Raw genomic sequence first — 24,161 nt, forward strand, 5'->3', positions numbered from 1 at the left:
ACGATGCGACTCAAAATTAATGTTTACTGGGAAATCGAAAAAAAATAATCATCGCCTGTGACAGAGTAGACATGATAATAAGACATGTTGCATAACAGTCATGCTCTTTATTAAGCTCCAAAGAAAAAAAAATATTTTGATTTTCAACAAAGGAACATTATTAGCATGTACTACCTTACCAAGGCTGTCTACCCGGAATAACATTGGGTGATATAGGTCATGGTTTATGTTTTTCACAGGGTCAACGTTTCTACAATTAGGTGTATAAAAGATATGATCATTCGAAAGCCCACAACAAGATTTTGCCTGCGCTCCTGCGATCAGGATCTTGTATATGAACCAAAGTGTAACTTTGCCACTCTTGGGGAATTGCAATATGCCATGGCTAGGTTTTAATAATAACTGATATTATGAACTTCTAAACCTCAGATATTGCATTTATAACTTTGTGATTGGTTAACTGAAACCAGATTATCAGCTAATATACCTTTGTTTGACCTTATATAGGAAACGAGTGCCGCAAGTGCCGCTCAGCTTAAAATGTCTCTGCGGGAAGCGTAAGTTCCATTAGAAAAATGGATGAAAATAGCACATTAGGCGAGCTTTTTTATACGAGAAACAATCAACAGTGCCTTTCCTTAAACCAAAAAAAACCAAAAAAATGTCATAGTTGACTCAACTAATCAAAAATACTTTTAAATGTACAACAAGAGCGACTGAACGAAGAAGAAAATCAGCAAATTACAGAAAACTGACGCAATATCATTGTGTACCGATTTCGACGTAAAATTTAGGCTCGGCACTTCAATTAAGTTTGTTACCTTACAATCTTGACCTTGTCCTTGTAAACTTCAGTAAACTTAATCGACTCTGAGTGTAATTTCGTTTCACCATAATAGAGTAGTCTTGATGACAGCCGTGAAGCCGTAAACTGGTAAAATATGCAACCTTTACTTCGTTCGACTTGCACAAGGAGTATAACTTGCAGAAAAGCTATTGCTTCGGATGCATGAACAGACGATTATGATATTAGGTTGTCCAAGGAAAATCTTAGGAAGAAAACTCTCTCACTTGCTTTCCTTGTGTGTTTCATTCAACTCAAGAAGTGAACACCGCGCCACAAATTTCCCCGCCTCCTCATACTATCACTTCGTTTACATCAAAATAAAATGTCCAGACGATTGATTTATACTTAAAAAAGAATACAGCCAACTCGTATCCAACAAAGGCGAATGGAATAATTGTTAATTATCATCATCATTGTCATCTTAAGGTGTATGTTTGGGCATAAAATTGTGGATTTTTATCTATCGTCGTGTTTGCGAAAACACATTTTTATTCTTTCACTGTGGTTTAATGTCACCATTTAACAAACAAAAAGTGCGAGTCATTTAACTTGTTATCTTTTCTTTTTTTAAAAGTTTTCTAGAATAATCACTTCATCCCAGGTAAATTCTATTCGGTTCCTTGCCGTACTATTTTAAATTTACTGTCCTAGTTTAAATTTAATTATTCAGGTCCTTCTTTTCTTGTGAGACCTTCGCTTACTTTGTGAAAAATTTACTACTTGTATCGCCTCCCTCTAACCGATTTATATATTTCCTGAAACCCTGGGCAAGCTTTATAATCGAATTCTGAAGCTCTGAATCGCACGATAAATTTATATCTGTTATACTTCTAAGGGGCATTCCATTATAGACATGACTTTCATGTACTGTCGGTGAACCGTTTCCTGTTAGTCTTTCCGTCCGTCTTTTTTTAACATTCTTTAAAACAAACCTCTCTCTTATAAAGACGTGACTTGCTTTGATTCGTTTTCTTTAAATAATAAAATAATAAATAAGAGATAATTGACTTTATTACACGACCAAGGCGGTCCGAGGGCCAATAACTAAATCAGCCAATCAGATTACTTAATTTCCGGTCCCGCGAGGGCCGATATTTATCGGACCGAGTTTTGTCCCGGATGATCCCGCGCTAATTCCCGCGCGATTTAGCGCAAGATTTTTACAAGATTTTTTTTTGCAATATTTTTTCGGAGTTTTTATTGCTTTGAAAATGAAATGACCTTAAACACAGAAATAATTATAACTCCTTTAGCGCGCGTAAAAGGTCTGCCGCACATTGTTTTCCACAACATCTACCGGGTAGCAATTCCCACTACGCTACACAAAGTTTACATCTACCGGGTAGCAATTCCCACTACGTTACACAAAGTTTCCAGTCGTGTAATAAATCTCTTATTAACCAAGCTTGCTCGGGACCGTACTGGGCGAATATTGGCCCTCGGATTTTTTTGTACGGACCTCGCTGCGCTCGATCCGTACTGTCAAGACCTCGAGTCAATATTCGCCAAGTACGGCCCTCGCGCGTGGTTAATAAGATATATGTAATAGTCCCCCTATAAAACCATTTTAGCTTTTACCTTGAAAACGAATTGATTTGAAAGCAGACTGAGTCATTTTCTGTTTATATTTTGAAGATATGTTAAAATGTAGAAAAGTGCAATAAGTCCGTAGTTGATAAAAAAGGGTGCGCGTCAGCCTGCCAAGGTCGGACTGGAACAGCTATCGTCATGTTTTGTAAAAGTGGTATTTTTAAAACAAAGGAAATTTCAAATATTTTGTCAAAATATAATCTGTTTTTTTTTTTTCATGAATTCGGCTCCTTTTATAATTGAACGACAGCTACTGGATTTTACTGATAATTCCTACTATGTAATTAATGATGTTCGTCATACTCTTAAAAGATGCCAGTGCCTGTTCATTTAATTAATTGAAATTTAAAGGTAATGTGATTTGAATTGTTTAAGAAGACTAAGAATAAACAACTATCATTATCACATAAAAATTTGGTGAAAATAAAGATCCGAAGTCAAAATGATGATCTAAAAGAAAACGAAATATTTTGAATTGTGTTTTACGATTTGATGTACAAGGCTGAAATAATTAACTACAAAAAAGCGCATAGTCTGTTAAATGCAAATAGAAAAGAAAACACTTACCTTGAAAATTCTAACTTGAAGAAGGTAAACAACGTTAAATTAAGAGAGCCTGTCGTCTATGTAAGGGTAAACGATGAATCTACTCCTTTCTCTAAGGTACAAGAGATTTTATGGTAATGAATAACTAATTATCTGACGTAACATCACCGATATTCCATTGATCTTGCTCAGGACGTGTTATATCATAATTCTGTACCCTGATTAACACCATGAAAGAGTTCACTGGTACCTAAAAATTACCTTCTCGCTTATGAAGAGAAATGACTAAAATAAAACCACATTTGTTTTGCAAGAAATATATCGGAAAATGTGGGGAAAACGAACGATTATGTAATTTTGACTGACAAAAAGTGATAGGAAATATATTTTTATCAGTTCACCCACAATACTTCATCATGGATTATTTTAGTTTGTTTGCATGTGGTTATTATTGCATTTTATTGCCTTTCAATCAACATGTGCACATATAAAATCGAATTTAATTATTATTTATTGGTCAACCTTTCTGCTCTAACGAAAAAAGTCAGAACAGCTGTTCTCCATGTTTTGGCTTTTAAAAGAGAATTGTTATAACTTAACATTTCGTGGTTTCTACCTGTGATCTCAACGCTACAGGAGGTTTTAGGTGCGAAGTTGTTAGCAAGTGTCAGTTAATTGAACAATTGACCTTTTGTCTTGACCAAACCACCTTATTGCCACCTGTAAGAAACGAAGAAAGTCATCCCTTGAACGATTTAGAAAAAAAAAATGATGTCGTGTGACGGCTGAGTAATTTTTACGGAGAGACGCAGAGAGAAGATTTTTTTTCGAGGTTTAGGTCCGTTTTGGTGACATCGGTCTATACGATGGCCAACGTATGGTAGCTTAGTGGAAGATTTCTGAGGCACAAACCATTGCTTATGAAAGAAATACTTTAACGTTACTCATCTGAATACGCATTTAAGAGGTCAAAGTTGCATTTTTCTGCCAAAATTTAATGTAGCTCGTGTGTCTTTGCCAGTGAGTGATTGGAAAACTGGTACGGGAAACCACACTGTTTGCTTGAAGAATGCTTAACTGTCATGGTCAGAAAAAATCAAAGAAATTTTGGCCACAGCCAAAAACTCATACTTTGTCAGTTTGAGGGCCTAGGTATGTAACTGAAAGATATGAAGTTAGTTTTTCGAAATATTCAAATTTACGGCAGAAAACCACGAATAACGGTAATCGTACCGGAAACTCAAATTTCACTTCTCGACAATCCGAAATTTCACGCTTTTCAGCTTCTTACTACCCAGACGTTTCAACCGCTGTAAACCTTTCCTTACCTTAGTTGCATAGATTGACTCTTCCTTTATTGAAATATAGTTAGTATTTTTATCTCTGATTATTTCTGAGCCAGCTGAGCCTCGATTAAGTAGACACATTTTTCTCATTTAGGAAAAAGGCTAAAATAATCCAAATTCAGTGAGGAAAAAAGCTGACCGGTAGTGCTTCAAATCTTCTGATATTTTAGCCAAAGAGAGTCCAGTCGTTGAATTTTAGGTTTATGGTTTCAAAAGTGTAGGATCTAGTAGCAGTTTTTAACAAAGGTCGATCAAAGGTCGACAAAATTACAATTCCGCGGCTTTGAAAAGAACAACTGAAACACGTGACACGAAACACGCAATAGAGTAATTTGTATATTTTTTGGGCAAAGACAACACAGTAAAATTAGCTTTGAAGTTTTATACGTTTGAGACTTTAGAAAAATAGTATTTATCCTAAAGATTGCCTACAATAGAAGAAATACCAAAAATAACAGCACTTGAACTCTCCCTGATATTCGTCACGCACGAGCGACTTGGAGCGGCGAATGACAAAAATATTTTCCATTGATTCAAAGTAAGTCATATTCTGAAATAAGAAAAATCTATTTTCTTTAAACTTTGCCCACCAATCTGTCTTAACTAAAAAACGAAACAGCTTTCATATTTGCAAATATCGCAAGAAATATTTTTTTAAGAATTACATTCAATTGGACCACGACCGGCGGCCTATTTTTAGCAATGGCGACAACTAAAAATAGGAAAAAACGTCGAGTCACCGCTTCGAAAATTTATGCTCCAATTTTAGGAATTGTCTTAACTCTCCTGGAATAAATTGGACCTTTATCTGTATAAAGCACGCAATTTTGGTTCGTTAAAAAGAAACAAACAATACGGAATATTTTTGATTTGAAGTGTACTTGGCCATCTGACGCCAACGGCTCAAAAAAATTGCACATTTTCAACGGGTCATTGCGCAAAAGTCCAACTACTTCCGCATTACATTTGTTTCCATACCAACTAAAAAGAAGTCAAAGAGTATGGAAATGGAAAAATATGTTGTGGTTTAAGCGAGCTTTTAGTGCAACCAGGCGGCAACTTGGCTTATGTTGCGAACATGTTTTGTTTACATTGCAACAGCGGGCAGTTGCTCACGCGAAACCAATTTAGCATAAACAACACAATATTTCGTAAACATTGTAACCTTACAAAACTTTATATCCGCTCACATAATAAAACATCATTTAAAACTCGAAAACCTTAGCAGCTAGCGAGTCAGCAAAAAAAATACTGTCGCCTACCTGCAAGCCGGTGAGACAACAAAATTCATTGTCAGGTCTGCCATGGCCATGTTATTGGATTCCACATTTCTTTCTGGTTTTCGTCAACCATAGTATCCGCAAAAAGATTCAAACGGTAAACATAACACACATAACATAACATTGAACATACCACATGATTGTGATAACTGAAACAAATGAAAGAAAGTTGCGGGCAACACATCCCAAGAAATCAATCGATCACAACAGATCGGCTTGAACAGTTGATTGAAAGTTGCGTCACGCAATCTAACCTGAATCCAACTGCCTTATGGGCGAACTGAATAATTATTGTCCAAGAATCGGACTGTCCAAAATATCGGCTCTAAATATTTTTAACAGATGCATATGTCCTCGTGTGCACCATTTTGGTATGTTTATTAGAAACGAAGCTTACGTATTAAGCTGAAAACGTATTTAGCTGAAAGAAAACTCAAACAGTCCTATTCGCGGACGGGTTTTTTCATTTCCCGGTTGGGCGGGTTCGTTAAGGGGGGGGGGGGGGGTGGGGGGGGTGTAATAGAGCTCAATTGACCTCATCATCTATTCCTTCTTACGGAGAAAGAAGTAGGGTGGAAATTATCAGAAGGATAGAAAAACCCTGCACATTTTCTAGCCACACTAAAAATATAGCCAACGAAAAAGTGAACAAGACATTTTTGCCTAGAAAAATTTTCCACTCAGCCATTAAAGGAAATCTATAAGCTTATACTACCGTAATGTGAGATACGTTTACAAACCTGATCTTGTCGGCCATGTGCACATTTAGCACATCTCTGCTTCTAATGGCTTTTTTATCACCACGGTGAGTGGGATATTAGAAAGGCCCGTGCTGTTTTGAATATTTCCTATGAAAAACTAGAATGGCGATGCTTGGGACTTATATAATTTCGCCTTTCTTTGATGAAGACAATCCAAATACACCTGCTCTTGCAAAAACTAGTTCGTGCTCTAACAGAAATGCCACGAAATTAAATGGTTTGCTATAAGATCATTGCAGTCTCCAAGACGAACGAGCTCGGTTATCCCCCTCGATTGCCGCAACTTCCTCTATACTTTGAAGTGTGAAACAAAAAGCGCATCTCCTCCATTTGTTTTGTAAGTTGATAATGCTTCGCGAGAACAACAACGAAGTATGAATGACAAATGCGTGGCGGCGTGGTTTGTAAAGACTTATTTGTGTTCCACTTTTTATTTCTTTCTTACTTACCTTTATCGTTTACTAGAACAATTTATTATTTTGAAAAAGCGGGTTTTTTTGTATTTGAAAAGCGAGCCTAAAATTTCAAATTTGGAAGCATCCAGATGTAGATGTACAGGAAGTGGTCGAAAACAAGAAATCAAACAAATACGTCGGTCAAAAATATTTACAGCCCATATTTTGGACAGTCCGATTTTGGACAATAATTATTCAGTTCGCCCATAAGGCAGTTGGATTCAGGTTAGATTGCGTGACGCAACTTTCAATCAACTGTTCAAGCCGATCTGTTGTGATCGCTTGATTTCTTGGGATGTGTTGCCCGCAACTTTCTTTCATTTGTTTCAGTTATCACAATCATGTGGTATGTTCAATGTTATGTTATGTGTGTTATGTTTACCGTTTGAAACTTTCTGCGGATACTATGGTTGACGAAAACCAGAAAGAAATGTGAAATCCAATAACATGGCCATGGCGGACCTGACAATGAATTTTGTTGTCTCACCGGCTTGCAGGTAGGCGACAGTATTTTTTTTTTGCTGACTCGCTAGCTGCTTAGGTTTTCGAGTTTTAAATGATGTTTTATTGTGTGAGCTGATATAAAGTTTTGTAAAGTTACAATGTTTACGAAATATTGTGTTGTTTATGCTAAATTCTTTTCGCTTGAGCAACTGCCCGCTGTTGCAATGTAAACAAAACATGTTCGCAACATAAGCCAAGTTGCCGCCTGGTTGCACTAAAAGCTCGCTTAAACCACAACATATTTTTCCATTTCCATACTCTTTGACTTCTTCTTAGTTGGTATGGAAACAAATGTAATGCGGAAGTAGTTGGACTTTTGCGCAGTGATCCGTTGAAAATGTGCCATTTTTTCGAACCGTTCGCGTCAATGGCCAAGTAGACTTCAAATCAAAAATATTTCGTATTAATAGTTTATTTTAAACGAATCAAAATTGTGTGCTTTATACAGATAAAGGTCCCCAATTTATTCCAGGAGAGTTAAGACAATTTCTAAAGTTAGCGCATAAATTTTTGAAGCGGTGACTCGATTTTCACTTGTCGCCATTGCTAAAAATAGGCCGGTTGTGGTCTAAATGAATAAAATATTAAAACATATATCTTACGATACTTGCAAATATGAAAGCTGTTTCGTTTTTTAGTTAAGACAGATTTGTGGGCAAAGTTTAAAAAAAAATAGATTTTTCTTTTTTCAGAATATAGCTTACTTTGAATCAATGGAAAATATTTTTGTCATTCGCCGCTCCAAGTCGCTCGTGCGTGACGAACATCAGGGAGAGTTCAAGTGCTGTTATTTTTGGTATTTCTTCTATTGTAGGCAATCTTTAGGATAAATACTATTTTTCTAAAGTCTCAAACGTATAAAACTTCAAAGCTAATTTTACCGTGTTGTCTTTGCCCAAAAAATATACAAATTACTCTATTGCGTGTTTCGTGTCACGTGTTTCAGTTGTTCTTTTCAAAGCCGCGGAATTGTAATTTTGTCGACCTTTGATCGACCTTTGTTAAAAACTGCTACTAGATCCTACACTTTTGAAACCATAAACCTAAAATTCAACGACTGGACTCTCTTTGGCTAAAATATCAGAAGATTTGAAGCACTACCGGTCAGCTTTTTTCCTCACTGAATTTGGATTATTTTAGCCTTTTTCCTAAATGAGAAAAATGTGTCTACTTAATCGAGGCTCAGCTGGCTCAGAAATAATCAGAGATAAAAATACTAACTATATTTCAATAAAGGAAGAGTCAATCTATGCAACTAAGGTAAGGAAAGGTTTACAGCGGTTGAAACGTCTGGGTAGTAAGAAGCTGAAAAGCGTGAAATTTCGGATTGTCGAGAAGTGAAATTTGAGCTTCCGGTACGATTACCGTTATTCGTGGTTTTCTGCCGTAAATTTGAATATTTCGAAAAACTAACTTCATATCTTTCAGTTACATACCTAGGCCCTCAAACTGACAAAGTATGAGTTTTTGGCTGTGGCCAAAATTTCTTTGATTTCTTTGATTTTTTCTGACCATGACACTTAATCGTTATTTCTATCATAACAACTCCTCGTGCTGTAGGGAACAAAATATTGTATGGTAATGAATAACTAATAACCTGATGCAACGTCACCGATATTCCACTGAACTAGTCCAGGACGTGTTATATCATAATTCGGTACCCTGGCAAGCACCATGAAAAAGTTCACTGGTACCAGAAAATTAGCTTCTCGCTTATGAAGAGAAATAAATGCAGTAAAACAGCCTGAGTTTTGCAAGGAATCATCAGAAAATGTGAGAAAAATAAAAAGCTAAGAACTGGTGAAATAAAATCATTCATTGTTGGGATAATTTATCATGGTTTGTTCAAGTCTGTTTACAGATCGTTATTATGGCCCTTAATTATGGTATGTTAACAAGCTTATGTTAAGGTGCACTTGTCAAGTGGAAATCAATTTGTTATTCATTAGGTCCACCCTTCTGCTATTACAAAAATAGGACAAAACAGCTTTTCCCCCCGTTTTTTTTTTTAAAAAAAAAAATTTTTTTTTTTTTTTTTACTTTTCACTTTTTTTCTTTTCCCCCTACCATCTCAATGCTACTGGAGGCTTAAGGCGCTTAGTGATTAGCAAGTTGCAAATAATTGAACAATTGACCATTTGACTAAACAATTTTTTGCCACCCGGAAATGAAAAAAAGGTCCAGATTTGAACGATTTAAACATGATGTCGCATTACCGATGATAAAATTTAAGCGAAAGTTGCAGAAATTTTTGTTGAGGTTTTGGTCCATTTTGGTGGCATCGTTGTGGAACGATAGCTTAACATTTGGGAGTATTTTCTGAGCCACAAACCATTGCATTGCTTATGATCATGAAAGGTTCTGTCTTAAAGATACTCATCTAACCACGCATTTTTGAAGTTAAAGTTGTAATTTTCTGCCGAACTTTTATGTGGCTCTTTTGGCTTAGGCAGTGAATGATTGGAAAACGGGTGCGGGAAACTACATTTTATTTTTATTCTAATGCCTGAACAGCCCTGAGTGCTTAGTCTTATTTCACAACTATGGCAATGAGTAATTTACAACGTTACGCAACATCACTGATATTCCCTTAAACTTTTTCAGGGCGGGTTATATCATAATGGTTTATCCTGGCTAACACCATGAAAGGGTTCACTGGTATCAGAAAAATAGCTCTCTACTTATGAAGAGAAACGACTAGAACAACAGCTTTAGTTTTGCAAGAAATGAATCAGAAAATGTGGGGAAAGTAGCGCGGGCCGAGAGAACGACAGACACGCAGGAGAGAGAAGGGGGAAGAAAAAAATTCTCAACTGGCAATGAGTAATTTACAACGTTACGCAACATCACTGATATTCCCTTGAACTTGTTCAGGGCTTGTTATATCATAATGGTTTATTCTGGCTATCACCATGAAAGAGTTCACTGGTACCAGAAAAATAGCTCCCTACTTATGAAGAGAAACGTCTAGAACAACAGCTTTAGTTTTGCAAGAAATGAATCAAAAAATGTGGGGAAAGTAAAAAAATTCTCAACTGGTGAAAACATATGATTTTTTTGGGGGGTAATTTAAGGACCACCTTATTACATGAAATTTTCGCGACAGTTTAATTTCGCGAATTTCGCGATTCCAAAAAAATCGCGAAATTAAAGTGACGCGAACAATAAGTGTCGCGAACATAACATGACGCGAATATTAAGTGACTCGCATATGTCAGTAATCAATGTAAATGGATGTTGTTGTCAATTGACTCACTTGTTGACATTGTGAGAACTACTCTGTTGCTGCTATTGCCGAGATTAAGTTCCCCCTCCTCTTTTTTTAATTTTGACGATATTGTACCTTCGATGAAGTCGTTTTATATAATTCAAAGGCATGTCAAAATATATTGCCAAAAAAATATAAATTGTGTCTCACTCAAAAACGCGAAATTAAAGTGATTCAAAATACAAAATTTTCGCAAAATCGCGAAATTTAAGTGTCGCGAAATATGTGCACCTCAAAATCGCGAAATTAACGCGTCGCGAAAATTTCATGTAATAAGGTATGTCACGGGGATTTCGCAGATATTTGGTCTAAACTGTTCTGAAATAAGTGGTAGGCAACTTGACCTATGAAAAGCATTATCTTTAAACATTTAACTGAAGATATAACTTTTATTTGGGGATAGAAATCAATTAAAAATTGAACTGCAACCAGGATGAGACATATTAAAAGTGTAAAATAGCGTTCTCTGGTTTAAAAAGTTAAGAAAAAATATGAGCTTTCGGCTATTTTACTATAGCCTTTGACGAATGTAATTCGTCAAAGGCTATAGTAAAATAGCCGAAAGCTCATATTTTTTCTTAACTTTTTAAACCAGAGAACGCTATTTTACACTTTTGATAGAAATCAAATTTCGGCTATAAATATCGAATTTTTTGAAGGCGCGCGGAAACAATTTGAAAACGTTGGCTAACGTTTTCAAATTGCAATCCATTTTCATCCAAGCCAACTACAGCCAAACGCGCTTTAAACACTTTTAGTGCTCTAAAATAGCAATTGTTAATAAAAATGTACCATTATTTTTAAGTTTCCTACGACACAAATATAAATTTTGGCTGTTCAGAAATCTGTTAAAATCCGTGACATATTCCCTTTAAAACAAATATTGATGTACACATGTCAAGTAAAAAGATCAGTTATTCATTGTTCAACCGCTCTGCTGTAACAAAAATAGGACAAACCAGGCTGCTTTCCGATTTTTTTATTTTTATTTTTTTTTTAAAGGAGAATAATTATAGGCCTTGTGCTCTCTACATTTTACACTTCATGGTTTCCACGTATGATCTCAACGCTACAGGGGGCTTTAGGTGCAAAGTGGTTAGCAAGTGGCAGTTAATTGAACAATCGACCTTATTGCCACCTGTTACGAAAAAAAACTCATCACTTGAACGAGTTGAAAAAAAAAGTACTGTCGTATCACTTGTGATATAATTTTACGGAGTCGCAGAGAAAAATATTTTTTGTTGAGGTAAAGGTTTATTTTGGTGACTTCGGTGTACGCGATGGCCACAATGGCTTGACATTAGTAGAGTATTGCTAAGTCAGAAACCGTTAATTTTCAAAGGTTATGTCTTAAAAACTAACCACGCATTTGTAAGTTTCTGCCGAGATGATATATTGCTCTTGTGGCTAAGCCACTGAATGATTAGAAAATGTTGCGGGAACTATATATTGTTTCTTCGTTTTAGTGCCTGAACAGCGCTAAATTACACAAAGTCGTTTTACTTCTACTACTCGCTCTAGGAAACAAAAGATTTAATGGTAATAAGTAATTAATTACCTGACACAACGTCATCGATATTCCATTGAACTTTTTCAGGACGTGTTATATCATAATTCTCTAACCTGACTAACACCATGAAAAAGTTCACTGGTGCCAGAAGATTAGCTTGATGACTAATGTGAAACAGCCTTAGTTTTGCTAGAAATATATCTATAAATGTGAGACAAATAAACAACCTCTTACTTGCGACAAGCTAGTGAAAAATATGACTCATTTTAGGGATAATTTATCGTGGACTGTTTAAAGTCCATGTACAGGTCGTTATTATGGCTTTTCAGTCATTATGCTTTCTTAACAAGCCAATGTTGATATACACAGGTCAAATGGATCAATTATTATTTATTGTTAAACTCTTCTGCTATAAGGAAAACAAGAAAAACGGCTTTTTCACATGTTTTTGTTTTTAAAGAAAAATAATTGTAGACCTTGCTCTCTACATTTCACACTTCATGGTTTCTATCTATGATCTCAACGCTACAGGAGGCTTTAGGCGCATAGTTGTTAGCAAGTGGCAGTTAATTGAACAATTGACCTTTTGTTTTGACCGAATCACCTTATCGCCACCTGTAAGGAACAAAGAAGCTCATCACTTTAACGATTTGAAATTATAAATGGTGTCGTTATTACTGATGACATAATTTTGCGGAGAGTCGGAAAGAAAAGAAATTTCCATTGAGGTTTAGGTTCATTTTGGTGACATCGTTACACGATGGCCATCGCTCTGGCACGATAGCTTGTCATTAGGGGAGTACTTCAGAGGCACAAAACAAACCGTTGTCTTTCACAGGTAATGCCTTAAAAAATAACTCATATAGCCACGCCTTTTTCTGCCGAAATTATATTTCTTGTAGCTCTGCCAGTAAATGATTGAAAAGCGAGAGCGGAAAACGATATTTCTTTAATCTAATGCCTTAACATTGTTTGCTTTGTTACTACATAATCGCGTATCCTTTACAACTACTCCTTGTTCTTTAGGAAAATAAGCAATTTCTTAATTCGGCGTTCAGCTAAGACTTGATAAAAATAAGATTTATTATAAAGAAACTTTATCATGAAGTTTTTCAGTCCATCGGAAATCGATTGTTGTGGCAACAGTGAAAACCCGCAAATAATAACAGCGAACATTTTTTCATGTTAGCCTAAACAAGTAAACCGGTTCTTATCTTAATGGTGTTTACTGGCATTTTAGGATATTAAGGTTCTTATTTCCTTGTGAACTGAAAAGATTGTGTTGCTGCAATGGTACATCTTAATTCAGTTATACCGGAATGCTATATAGCCCAAAAGGAATAAAGCGGGAAAGCAGTATGAAACTCAAGTTGAGATTGCGATACATTACTCACTGAAAAGGAGCTACTGCTGTATTTGTGCACTCGCAGTTGTGTATAGAAACTACATACACTAAAATGACATTGCAAGGGAATTTTCTCATTTCCATTGCCCAGAACAGCTTGTTTTATTTGATGTACGAATTCTAAGTTTTAAATGAATTTATGACATATAATCTTGATTTAAATTTTAGCCTATAAGAGGTTCTTATATAAAGGATTTTTGAAAGAGAATTTAAGCTAGCAGCTTCCTAAGCTTCACTTTCCTATTATTATGTGGGTTTTTACTGTATTTTACATGTACGAATGTCAAGTGGAATTCAATTTTGTCCATTGTTCTACCAATCTGCTATAACGAAAGTGGAACAACAGCTTTTCCCTCATATTTTTTATTTATTTATTTTTTTTTTTAAAAAAAAAGAGAATTATCATAGATCTTACTCTCTACACTTCACGGGAACAATAAGGCGCAAAGTGGTTACCAATTGGCATATAATTGAACAATCGACCTTTTGACCGAACCATCTTATCCATCTTATTGCCACCGGTTAGAAACGAATAAACTCGTCACTCAGGACGTGTTATATCATAATTCTTTACCCTGGCAAACACCATGAAAAAGTTCACTGGTACCAGAAAATAAGCTTTTCACTTATGAAAGAACTAGAATAACACAGCCTTCGTTTTACAAGAAATATTTCAGAAAATATAAGGAATATGAACTGTTTCTTTCTAGTGTGGCCTAACGGTTAGTGCGCCGGACTCAGGATCGAGCGGTCCGGGTTCGAGACCTGGCCGGGGCAGTGCGTTATGTTCTTAGGCAAGACTTTTTACCCCCATAGTACCTCTCTCTACCCAGGTGTATAAATGGGTACCGGCGAATTTACTGCTGGGGGTAACCCTGCGATGGACTAGTATCATCCCATCTAGGGAGAAGTAAAAATACTCCTAGCTGCTTAATGCTACAGAAACCAGGATAAGCTCCGGCCTGATGAGCCACTTGGCTTGGCAGCAGGCTTTACCTTTACCTCTTTCTAGTGTTCAGCTAAAACTTGGTGAAAAATATCATTTATTATAAGGTGTTATTGTAGATTTTTTCATGCTTTTTACTGGGAGATATTAGAAAAAGATTTATTTCGCCCAGCGATACATGAATCCCTCTCCTTAATTTAGTTCTGTTAACAAGACAGTGTAACAGATATCCATTCAAATTCAGTAATTTTTCATTGGTCAAACCTTCTGCTATACAAAAAAATAGAAGAAAATAGATCCCCCTTGTTTTGATTTTAAAAGGGAATAATTAAAGGTGTTGCTCTCTACACTTCATAGCTATCACATAATTATGATATCAACGCTACAAGAGACTCTAGCTTCAAAATAGTTAGCAAGGGGCTGCCAATTCGATCGAATCACCTCATTGCCACCTGCAGGACCGTAGGCAGGATCTTTCATGGGTGGGTGCGTGCGCCGAAGGAGCGAGCGTCTCGGGGGTTCTGGGCGCATTCTTCTCGGAAAGTTTGAATAATCAAGTTGTTTTGTGGACTTAAAAGTCCACATTTCCTACAACCTGAGTGTCATTTTAACAGTCACTTCCCGATTAGGCGGCACTTTGTGGTCTGTGGGTGGCTGCAGGCGCACCTATCGCACCCCCTGCCTACGGCAACATGAGAATTAGGCTGTATCGTGTATTTCCTAATAGGCGTGGCAGAGATTGATAGATCTCTATCAATATTTCCATTTTTATGTTGCTTAGATAGGCTATTACAGTATATCTAGTGAAAACGATTTGCCCGTAGATTTTAATTCAAACTTTTAAGAGAACCTATATTTTAGAATAAAAGGAAGGGGACCGTATTCGTTTAGGAGCAAGAGGACCTTGTATATGCCCATAGTTTCATAAATTTATCAGCTTCCAGGATCGTTCATGTTTGAACCGCTTGGTGAGAGCAAAATGAGTATTATTCTCGAGGCTACAATTATTTTTACGAGTACTGGCAAAGTACGCTTAAGACTTTTCCGGTGATAATGTATTTTACTGCAATAGAAATTGATCTGTATTCATTTAATAGAATTAATTGGATCACTACATTTAAACAAGGAAAAAGAACTGATAGGTCACCGTACTCGTTTACGAAAAACGACGAATTATCTCTCTCACGAGCCAAGTCGCATAGAAAAAAACGCCGTTTTGTTTGTGCGCGCTTATTATGCGTGGTAATTGCGCAGTAAAGATGCGCAATGCAGTGCTAATGAATCACCTTAACTGCTCCAGACAGGTGAAATGAAGAATTTAAAGATATAAAAATAATGAGTGAAATCAATTTAGAGCACAACAAAATGAAAGATGATCTATGCTGTCTTCATTTTTTACGTACAAAGATTAATAGTTTAGTGCAGCATCAATCGTGAATTGAAAACGTTTCTGAATTGACGCTGACAACAACTAAGCGTAATTAACCTGACAACAATTAAGTGGAAAACAACCAACGGGGGCAACGGGTCAGAGTAGTTTTTTTACTTAGAACTAAACAGCTCCATGACTGTCAGTTAATTGAAAAATTCGAACTTACGAGCCTTAGCCGCCGCTTATCAACGTCGGCCAGAGGGCTGCAAAAAATAAATTTAGGCTGAAAAAATACGTTTTTGGTGTTCGTTTTAGTTCGTATAGGGGCCATTCGCACTTGCGTACAAGTTTGGTAACAATTAGTAGATTTCAAAATTAATGTGTCAATTGTTGCAGGCAAAGTGCGAATATGTTTTTTGAGACGCAAAAGATGTCCAACAATACATAACAACAAAGGAGCGGTTGTCTTATGTTTGGTCCGCGTTGTACGCGGACCAATTAATTGACAGTTTGACTGGGACAAATTTTGTAAAAACGGGCAAAACTTCAAAGGGGTCGTTGTTCTCCCATAACAATCCGCATTTCCATGCCCATTTTCATGCTAGATAAAAATACGCTGTTGATTGGCTTTCGTGTTTGGGCCGGATTTACCCGAAAAACAACACACACACGAACGTTGTTTCGGCACTTGACAATGACCGTGATGTGGCTGTTACTATCATATTACAGCCGCGAAATAGTTCCGCGATATGCGCATGTTTATATGTAAAGTAGTCGTCCCAATGTTAGGTGAATACAGAAAAAATATTTTCAGGCGTCTCATTTTTCCACTGCATAGGAACATGCGCACTTCAAATGTAAAATGTTTTGTTAATTTTCACCAACGTGGTCCATGGTCCTGCATCCTGCGACCACGCTGAGAATTGTACGAGAATGCAAGAAACATGTCCAAAGCTCTTGTACTAATATTTTCACCTTTTTTCTCTTCCGAGATGTCTCTGACAACTTGTCGCGACAACTGTTTTGTTAGGATACCTCAAACCATGAGCTGTAGGATAAGTGGAGTTCGTCTTAATAAAAAGCCAATAACTAACCACTAAAGTCATCTTCTAACTTTTGTTATAACATAGCTAGCAGAGCCGCGCAATGAAATTCATTATACGTAAGCGTGCTCAAAATCCCGATGGTGCACGCTGATGACGTAATCGACGAGTGAAAATCTCCCTGAGTAAAGCTCATACGCTGTGTTTTGCGAAAGCGATGACATATTATCTTCGGAATATTGAAAGTGAATCCTTTCAATATTTTTCCAAGGATACGAGCTACAAGGTAAGCTGTTTCTTATTACGAGACGGAGAGCGAAAGAGAAAATAAATTCGATTTTGCCGTCAAAGTAGTTTGTGTGCTTTTCTTCATTCAAACAACAACAACTAACGTGCGAGTCTCGTAGGACGAAAATCATTTTTTCACGGCCCTAACGTGGAAGCATGGGCCAACCATGAATGACAACAGTTCGATGGCACTAAAAACTAGCTGCCTGACGAAAATTTTCGCGTTTTAAGCATTACACCAAAGCGTCTACGGCTCTGTTGTAATTTTGCCGCTCGGGAAAAATTTACTTCATCGGGCGCTTCATTCAACTACCGTTTTCAAAAATAAATGTTTATTTACATCAATTACAAATAAAATCGGTCCACAAAAATACTAAAAACTAAGCATGGAACCGAATTCTTTGACTCTTTTAACCCTTGGAATCTGCTCGGCTGTTCGAGGTTGTTTTGTTTTAATTTTCTTCCACTCGGGAGTAAACATTTTAATTTTAATTTAGCGAAAACTAACCTCAGAATCAACAGCAGTATTTGCTGCTTTCGTCATTTTTTTTTTCCTTCGCTCTGCCACCGTATAAACTTAGTCAATTTATCAGCCATTTGACCCAAACTGCTCCAATCGTGTAAACTTGTACATGTGTAATTTATTGCTCGACCGCTAAGTTTATGTTCTCACACTGCACACAATAAATACAGTTGTTTTTTTCCCGCGGCCGGTTTTGATGCACAATTCCACCGGCAATTTCATAAAACAATTGGTTCATGCTTTTAGCTGTGCTCAATCGAGTTATGGAGCACTTGGGAAGTTTTGAGAGCACTCAAGAAGCTAGAGTTTCTCCAAACTTCCCGCGTGCTCCATAACTCGATGGAGCACGCTAAAGCATGAACCAATTGTTTATTGTTCGAACTATGTAGTTTACAACACACGGGTAACCGAGCTTTTGCTGTACCGAGAAGTCCTGGATGCTAAACTAATTTGCATTTGGCGTTACGGTGAAATAATAAAAACACTGGGTAGGAAGAAAATTTACAGTTGCTAGAGACCGTTGCTAGGCATTTTTTGGAGGTGTTCGCGGTTAAATGCCCAAAAATGTAAATTTCGGATAGCTTAGAGTCGTTATTTTCGAAGAAGAGCAGGGTTTTGGCTTCAGAGTTGTCTTAAGTTGCCTAAAACTAGCAACGAGTGACATTTCTACCGCGACGTGTTTTTGTTTTGTGGTCAGAAGCAGTGTACATGTGTAAGGCAGAGCACCCTCGAAGGTGTCGTTTGCCTCCCTCCCCTACGGGAAAAAAGTGTCGTCGCCCTGACAACTATCGCCCAATCACAGCGTGAGGCTGCACGTGAAAGGCAAGGCTAATTAAAAATGCATCCACTCTTCTTTTATCAAGGAGAGAGGCAGCCGGATCAAAAATTTATTGTATTAAAAGTATGGTCTTCGAACTATATCCATACAAAGTTTTGGAGTGAGCGGATGAAACTAAAAGCAATGTTTGGTTTGTTTTTGTCGAACAGTGGTGTTTATCGAGCGTCGTAAGTTTTCACCCTTGCATAAGATTAGGTGAAAGTAAACTAACATTAAAATATCGGTTAAATAGAGTTTAAATACTTTAAAACAGTCAGGAAACAACACATAGACAACCTATGATGTAAAATGTGAGCCTTACTAGCTGTTTATTATATTTTCTTTCGATATGAATTTTTCTTATAAAGTTTCATATAAATCCTTTATAATTTTGACGGCTCCAATCTGACCGAGTTGTCAAAGCGTGAGTCTGGGCGCCCTGTGTCAAAACTAACCTTTGTTGTGAATATTTAAGTTTCAAAAAATCGGCTTTTACGGCTGTGTACCTAAAATAACAAAAAATTAGAAGTGTTTCCGGATAGGGTGAGCTATTTTGATACAGGTTTTCGACAAACGGCAGCTTTTTGAGTTAATGTTTTTGACTCGTAAATATGATAGCGCCATATCACGAGTTCTAAGGTGTTTAACAAAAAAAGTTTAAGTTGATTTGAAACTTCATACATTTGGCCATCCAAAAGAAAATAATGCTTTTCCTGGGTTTCCGGTTTGGTTTACTTCCGGGGATGATTTTCAGACTGCCGTGTTGATTTCCATTGTTCTGTGAATGACCAATAGAAAAAATATATTTTTTCAGTTTCCCAAAGTGTGTCCCGGCGGCCCTACCGCTAACAACCGCTGACAGGGAGCCGGGAACACTCTCAGCTCGAGGTTGGCCCTAAGTTAGATAAGCTGATTATATAAAGGGACTGTGTCATGGCTGAGTTATGTCTCTTTTATTAAGTTTTGCCAAATACTTGAATGAAACTTTTAAAATGTTTGCAACGAAATTATTTTCGTCGATCTAAATGACAAAACCATAGCTTCATTACAACTATATACGCCTCCCGGGCGTTATAATTTAAAGCTACAAGCAAATAATTCAGTCCTTTAAATGATAACTGGAAGAGAAATTAAGAAGGGGCGAACACAAATGTATAGAAAAGAAATACGTCTCCCGGGCGTTATAATTTAAAGCTACAAGCAAATAATTCAGTCCTTTAAATGATAACTGGGAGAGAGATTAAGAAGGGGCGAACACAGATGTAAAAAAAAAAAAAATCCAGTGCTCAAAGTCCGTTTAATTTTTTTTTCTTCGTGTCAATTGCACTCACTTGGACTATGTTTTCTGTTATATTTATAGAGAAGCTTTGAGGACATTGTAAACAAAGCAGCCAAAGATGATCACTGCAAAATGCATAATCGTTATATTTGTGATTGTTTTCGGCGTCGCTGCGACAAAGCGGGACCCGAAATGGGCCAAGAAACTTCAGGACGCTCTTCAGGCAAGAGATTCGTTTGTTGAGAAGCTTGACAAGGTTAAGAAGGAACCAAACGCCCAAAATGTCGAAAATCTCATTACTATCCTGGAAAAAGTCTCATCTCAACTTACAGGAATCGATAACCTCGACCTAGCTGCCGTTGAAAATGATCGTAAACTGCTTAAAGCCCTTATCGACCAACCCGAGGAACCCATTGTGACGAAATTCTTTCAGAGCAAGAATCTAAAGGCAAATTACGAGAAACGTGGACTTGGATTTATGTTAAGGACACTACGAGCACATTACGACCAACGCTGCATCGCCACTCTTTTCTCACCACCCACGCCAATACCAATTGACGACACCATACCAGTAACAGCTATGTGTTCCCGAGTAAAGGAAGATCTCGGGAAGCAAGACAATCCCATCTTTACAACTGAGAAAATTTGCAATAATGTCAAACAGTGTACTGGAGCCCAAACACCATATCCATATGGCGACTCGGATGGCACAAGTACAAAGGATGCTTGTACAAAGGACAATCATTGCGACGTGGAAAAAGGACTGCCCATGATGGGAGCCTTGCTGTGGTACAAGATCAGTGCTTTTATAGCAAAGAGTTTTTGCAGCAATTCACTTGGAAGACCAGAGAAGTCCGCTTTGAAGACGAACCTTGAAGAGATCGAAAGAATGGCAAGCTTGACTATTGCATATGGAAGCACTTTTTACTGGGGTGATTTTTTCAGAAAAGCTGAAAAAGAAAACGCTTTTTCCAATCTAGATAGTGCCATGTCTCTAGTCGAGGAGAGGAAAAATGCCATCGGTCACGTATCGATAGCCTGCATCGATCTTCAAGCAGACGATATGTGTGCTGTTGGAAGCATTTACAAAGCCTTTCAGTCTTTAAAGAAAATCAAGTTGGACCGACTTAATCCTCCACAAACGCGTAATTTGCGATTATATTCGAGAATCGATCATCAAAAAATGCTCGACATCCAAACAAAAGCTTTAACAAACATTAATCTTCTAGCAAAGATGGATAAACTTGACAAAAACCTTAAAGCTTCTGTTAAAGGAATTTCAAATTACTTCGACGGTCTTGCCAGATACGATCAACATATTGCCGATGCTGATGTTACGTTCCTGGCCGATAAATTAAAGGAATTTGATGGAAAGGCTGCAACTCTGTGCAAGAAGGTGGAAAAAGACATAAAGGATGCTATGACCGCCCTGTTGGTTACTCAAGCAGCCCAAGTAATAGAAGAAAGCACTATACTGGGGCTTAAGATTGCCGAACATACAAACCCCTTGAAAGTGATCTTTGGTGGAGTAGAGGCTGGTGACATCTACGAGCAAACAGCAGAAGTCGCACGATCGGTACAGGAGCTTGCAAGAGGTTCCGCTCTCGTGGCTAATTTAAAAAGTGTGTACGAAGACATGTCCGGCTTGGCCAAAGACTTCAAAAATAACGCAGCTCAGATTTCCAACTTACACAAGATGGTGGAAGCCATTAAGAAGAACAAGATTGAAGACATTGGCTTTGATGCAGATAAGTTTATTAAGGGATACGGAGACTACACGCCCAAGGTCAGTAAATCTCGTTTGGCTAAGAATGATGCTCTTTGGGCGGCGTTTAAAGGATCAACTTGTGACCTATTGTTTAGCGCACAAGGTGTCGGTGCTTCTGCAACTCAGGGTGTGGTAGGAGGGATGCTGTTGTGTGAAAGACTGGAAGGAACTCTAGCCGAGTTTGCTGCGTTAAGAGAGGACATATTCGATTTTCAGTTTGACCTTGTTGATGCATTGGCTCGAGTTGTTCGTGGCAACGTGGCAAGGAAGCTGGCACAATCCATAACTGCGGGAGATGACCTTCTTCATGCCAGTCAGCTTATGCTGGGTTTCTTCATGGCTCAATACCGGCTGCAGTCCCATGCAAGTCTGTACTGCGACAAATTAGAGTACCTGAACCAGGGCGAGAAAATTACTAGATGTTCTTTAAACCGTCACATGAAAATTTGTGTGTCCACTGGATTTTTCACCAAGGTTGACATAGACGACATCATTACTTGTAATCCAAACCCAACGTACAACGAAGATGTGAGGTTTGTTTACATACCAACTCGTCCCCAATCAGAAGGTGACACAGCCTATATCAATCTCCCTTCTTTGGCAAAAGGCAATCCTGTGACGTTCCGGATACCTGCAGACAGAGCATGGCTGAGGAAGTACAACTGGTTGGCTCGTGGAGAGACCTTAGCACCATATGTGGAGAGCTTCAAGTTGTACCTTCCGCTCAAAGAGTATAAAACGGGAAGGTCATTTTCAAGAACCCGCATCGAGTTGACTTCAGTGGCTGGAAGCTCATTTGGTGGAAAAAGTGATGTAGTGTACAACGTACCCTTTGAACACAGCAAGTACTTCACAATATACACTCAGGGGTATGTTCGATGCCCAAACGGAAAAGAAGCGGACAATCCTTACAGCCTCTGCAACAATCTTCCCAAGATCTGCGACACTAATACCCGAGTACCTCCAATCACGAAAACTATTATGCCCACTATTCTATCAACATGGAAGCTCAGTTACACTGTAGAGTCTGGGGATAGAGATCTGACATGGAATGCTCCCAATCCTGCCACAGATCTTCTGATTATCGGAGAAGTAAAGCTCCGTTTCCTCCCTAATCCGAATCTAAAGAAAAGGAGAGTCTTATGGCATCACGGAGATGACACGCCATTAGGATGCTGTGACGGTAATAAGTACAGACCAGACTGGAGGGATAAAGCCTGTGTTCCATGTCCATCCAAGCCTCCTGGCCCTACCAATTCAGTGAGTAATCTGAGAGGATACTACTGCGAAAAGGGAGATGAGGATGTAGCAAAGAGCCCGCCCGAGAGCTAAAATATCTGTTTTGACTCAGATTTAAGTAGTTTAGAAAATGAATGTACGAATGAAGAGGAGCTTCAATCATGTTTGATTTTGAGTTTTTATTTTGCTTTTACTGTTTGTCAACGTATGTTGATTTAATTATTATATGTCAAAAAAGAAATAAATAATTGAGGAAAACACATTTTAACCGATACGTTATAATTCAAATAAAGAATGAGCAAAATGTAAATTAGTGCGTGCAAAGAAACTGTTTTACTGCCGAAGCTGCAGCGTATTGATTCCTGTTACTCTAGGATAAAGGGAGAATTGCCAAGTTCACAAACAGTTAACAAAACACATTGCCTACGTTCGTACAAAAAGGTTTGGGTGGAGAGAAGGTTGATGAAACACCTTCTTGGCTCCTGTTGTTCAAGAAGATAACCTCAGGTTTCTTTTGCAAGATAAGACGGTTATCTGCATTAATACCTTTTTCAATGTTGTGACACTTCCGAAAGTAAACTTCAGAAAAGGAAACGGTATGAAGAATCGTAACGTTTTTTCTAAATGAATATGAAGATTTCCTAGTAACATGCGCAACAAATGAACAAACTTTGTAAATGTAGAAGTATTCTCTTTATTTGACAAAATTATCAATAGATATTACGGGTTTAGTTTTCCTGCTCATCGTTTGATGTGCCTGCTAGGCAAGGTGCATCTTTTATCTGCGGGAAATCAACAAAGTCTCTGTTAGTACACTGCCAAATATGAGATGCTTAAATATGCCATTCAGAGCAGCAAAGCATTAAAATGTTTGTAATAATGGTAGATGTTCACCCTTGTTAGTCTTTTTTCGTGATTATGAGAAGGTGTTTCACTTAGGGATACTTACAAGTGAAGTGGCTGCCAGTTTATCCCTCTAAGATATTTTGACTTTTGGTCTTTGGTTTTTGACCAGGTCTTTGACTTTTAATGTTTTCATCGATATTAAAACTATTTTGTGCTGATCATTTTTTGACATGCTTTTTTCTCCAAAAGCCAATAGCCATCCTTACCTACTAAAACGAGCTTCAGGCTATTTTAAAAGCATTATGCCCCAGAAGGCATAATGGTTTCAAAGTATCTTATAAGAAAAGAAACCCAAGGGCATGAATGTGTCTAGCAAACGAACAAACGAACGTCAAGAATTTATGTTTGTAGCTAAAGTCAACTCTCGCCTGGCGGTCACCTCGCTTTTACGGACAGGAATTGCAGTCCCGGTGAATAAGAATAACTTAAAATAGATTTTGCTACTTCAGACATCCTTTATTATGGACA

General features: G+C 37.6%; 1 protein-coding gene and 1 long non-coding RNA gene across 2 annotated transcripts in view; both read left to right on the top strand.

Moving 5' to 3' along the window:
• The window catches only part of LOC144656053 (uncharacterized), a 101,285-nt gene that overhangs the window by 40,136 nt on the left and 36,988 nt on the right, over positions 1–24,161 (top strand). The window lies entirely within an intron of this gene.
• Positions 19,899–22,880, top strand: LOC144657630 (uncharacterized). The gene has a single exon (XM_078517985.1). The coding sequence runs from the start codon at positions 19,899–19,901 to the stop codon at positions 22,878–22,880; it is 2,982 nt and encodes a 993-aa protein (XP_078374111.1).

Source organism: Oculina patagonica, chromosome 6 (assembly GCF_052425735.1).
Source record: "Oculina patagonica isolate OP01 chromosome 6, crgOcupat, whole genome shotgun sequence".
NCBI classification, from domain to species: Eukaryota; Metazoa; Cnidaria; class Anthozoa; order Scleractinia; family Oculinidae; genus Oculina; species Oculina patagonica.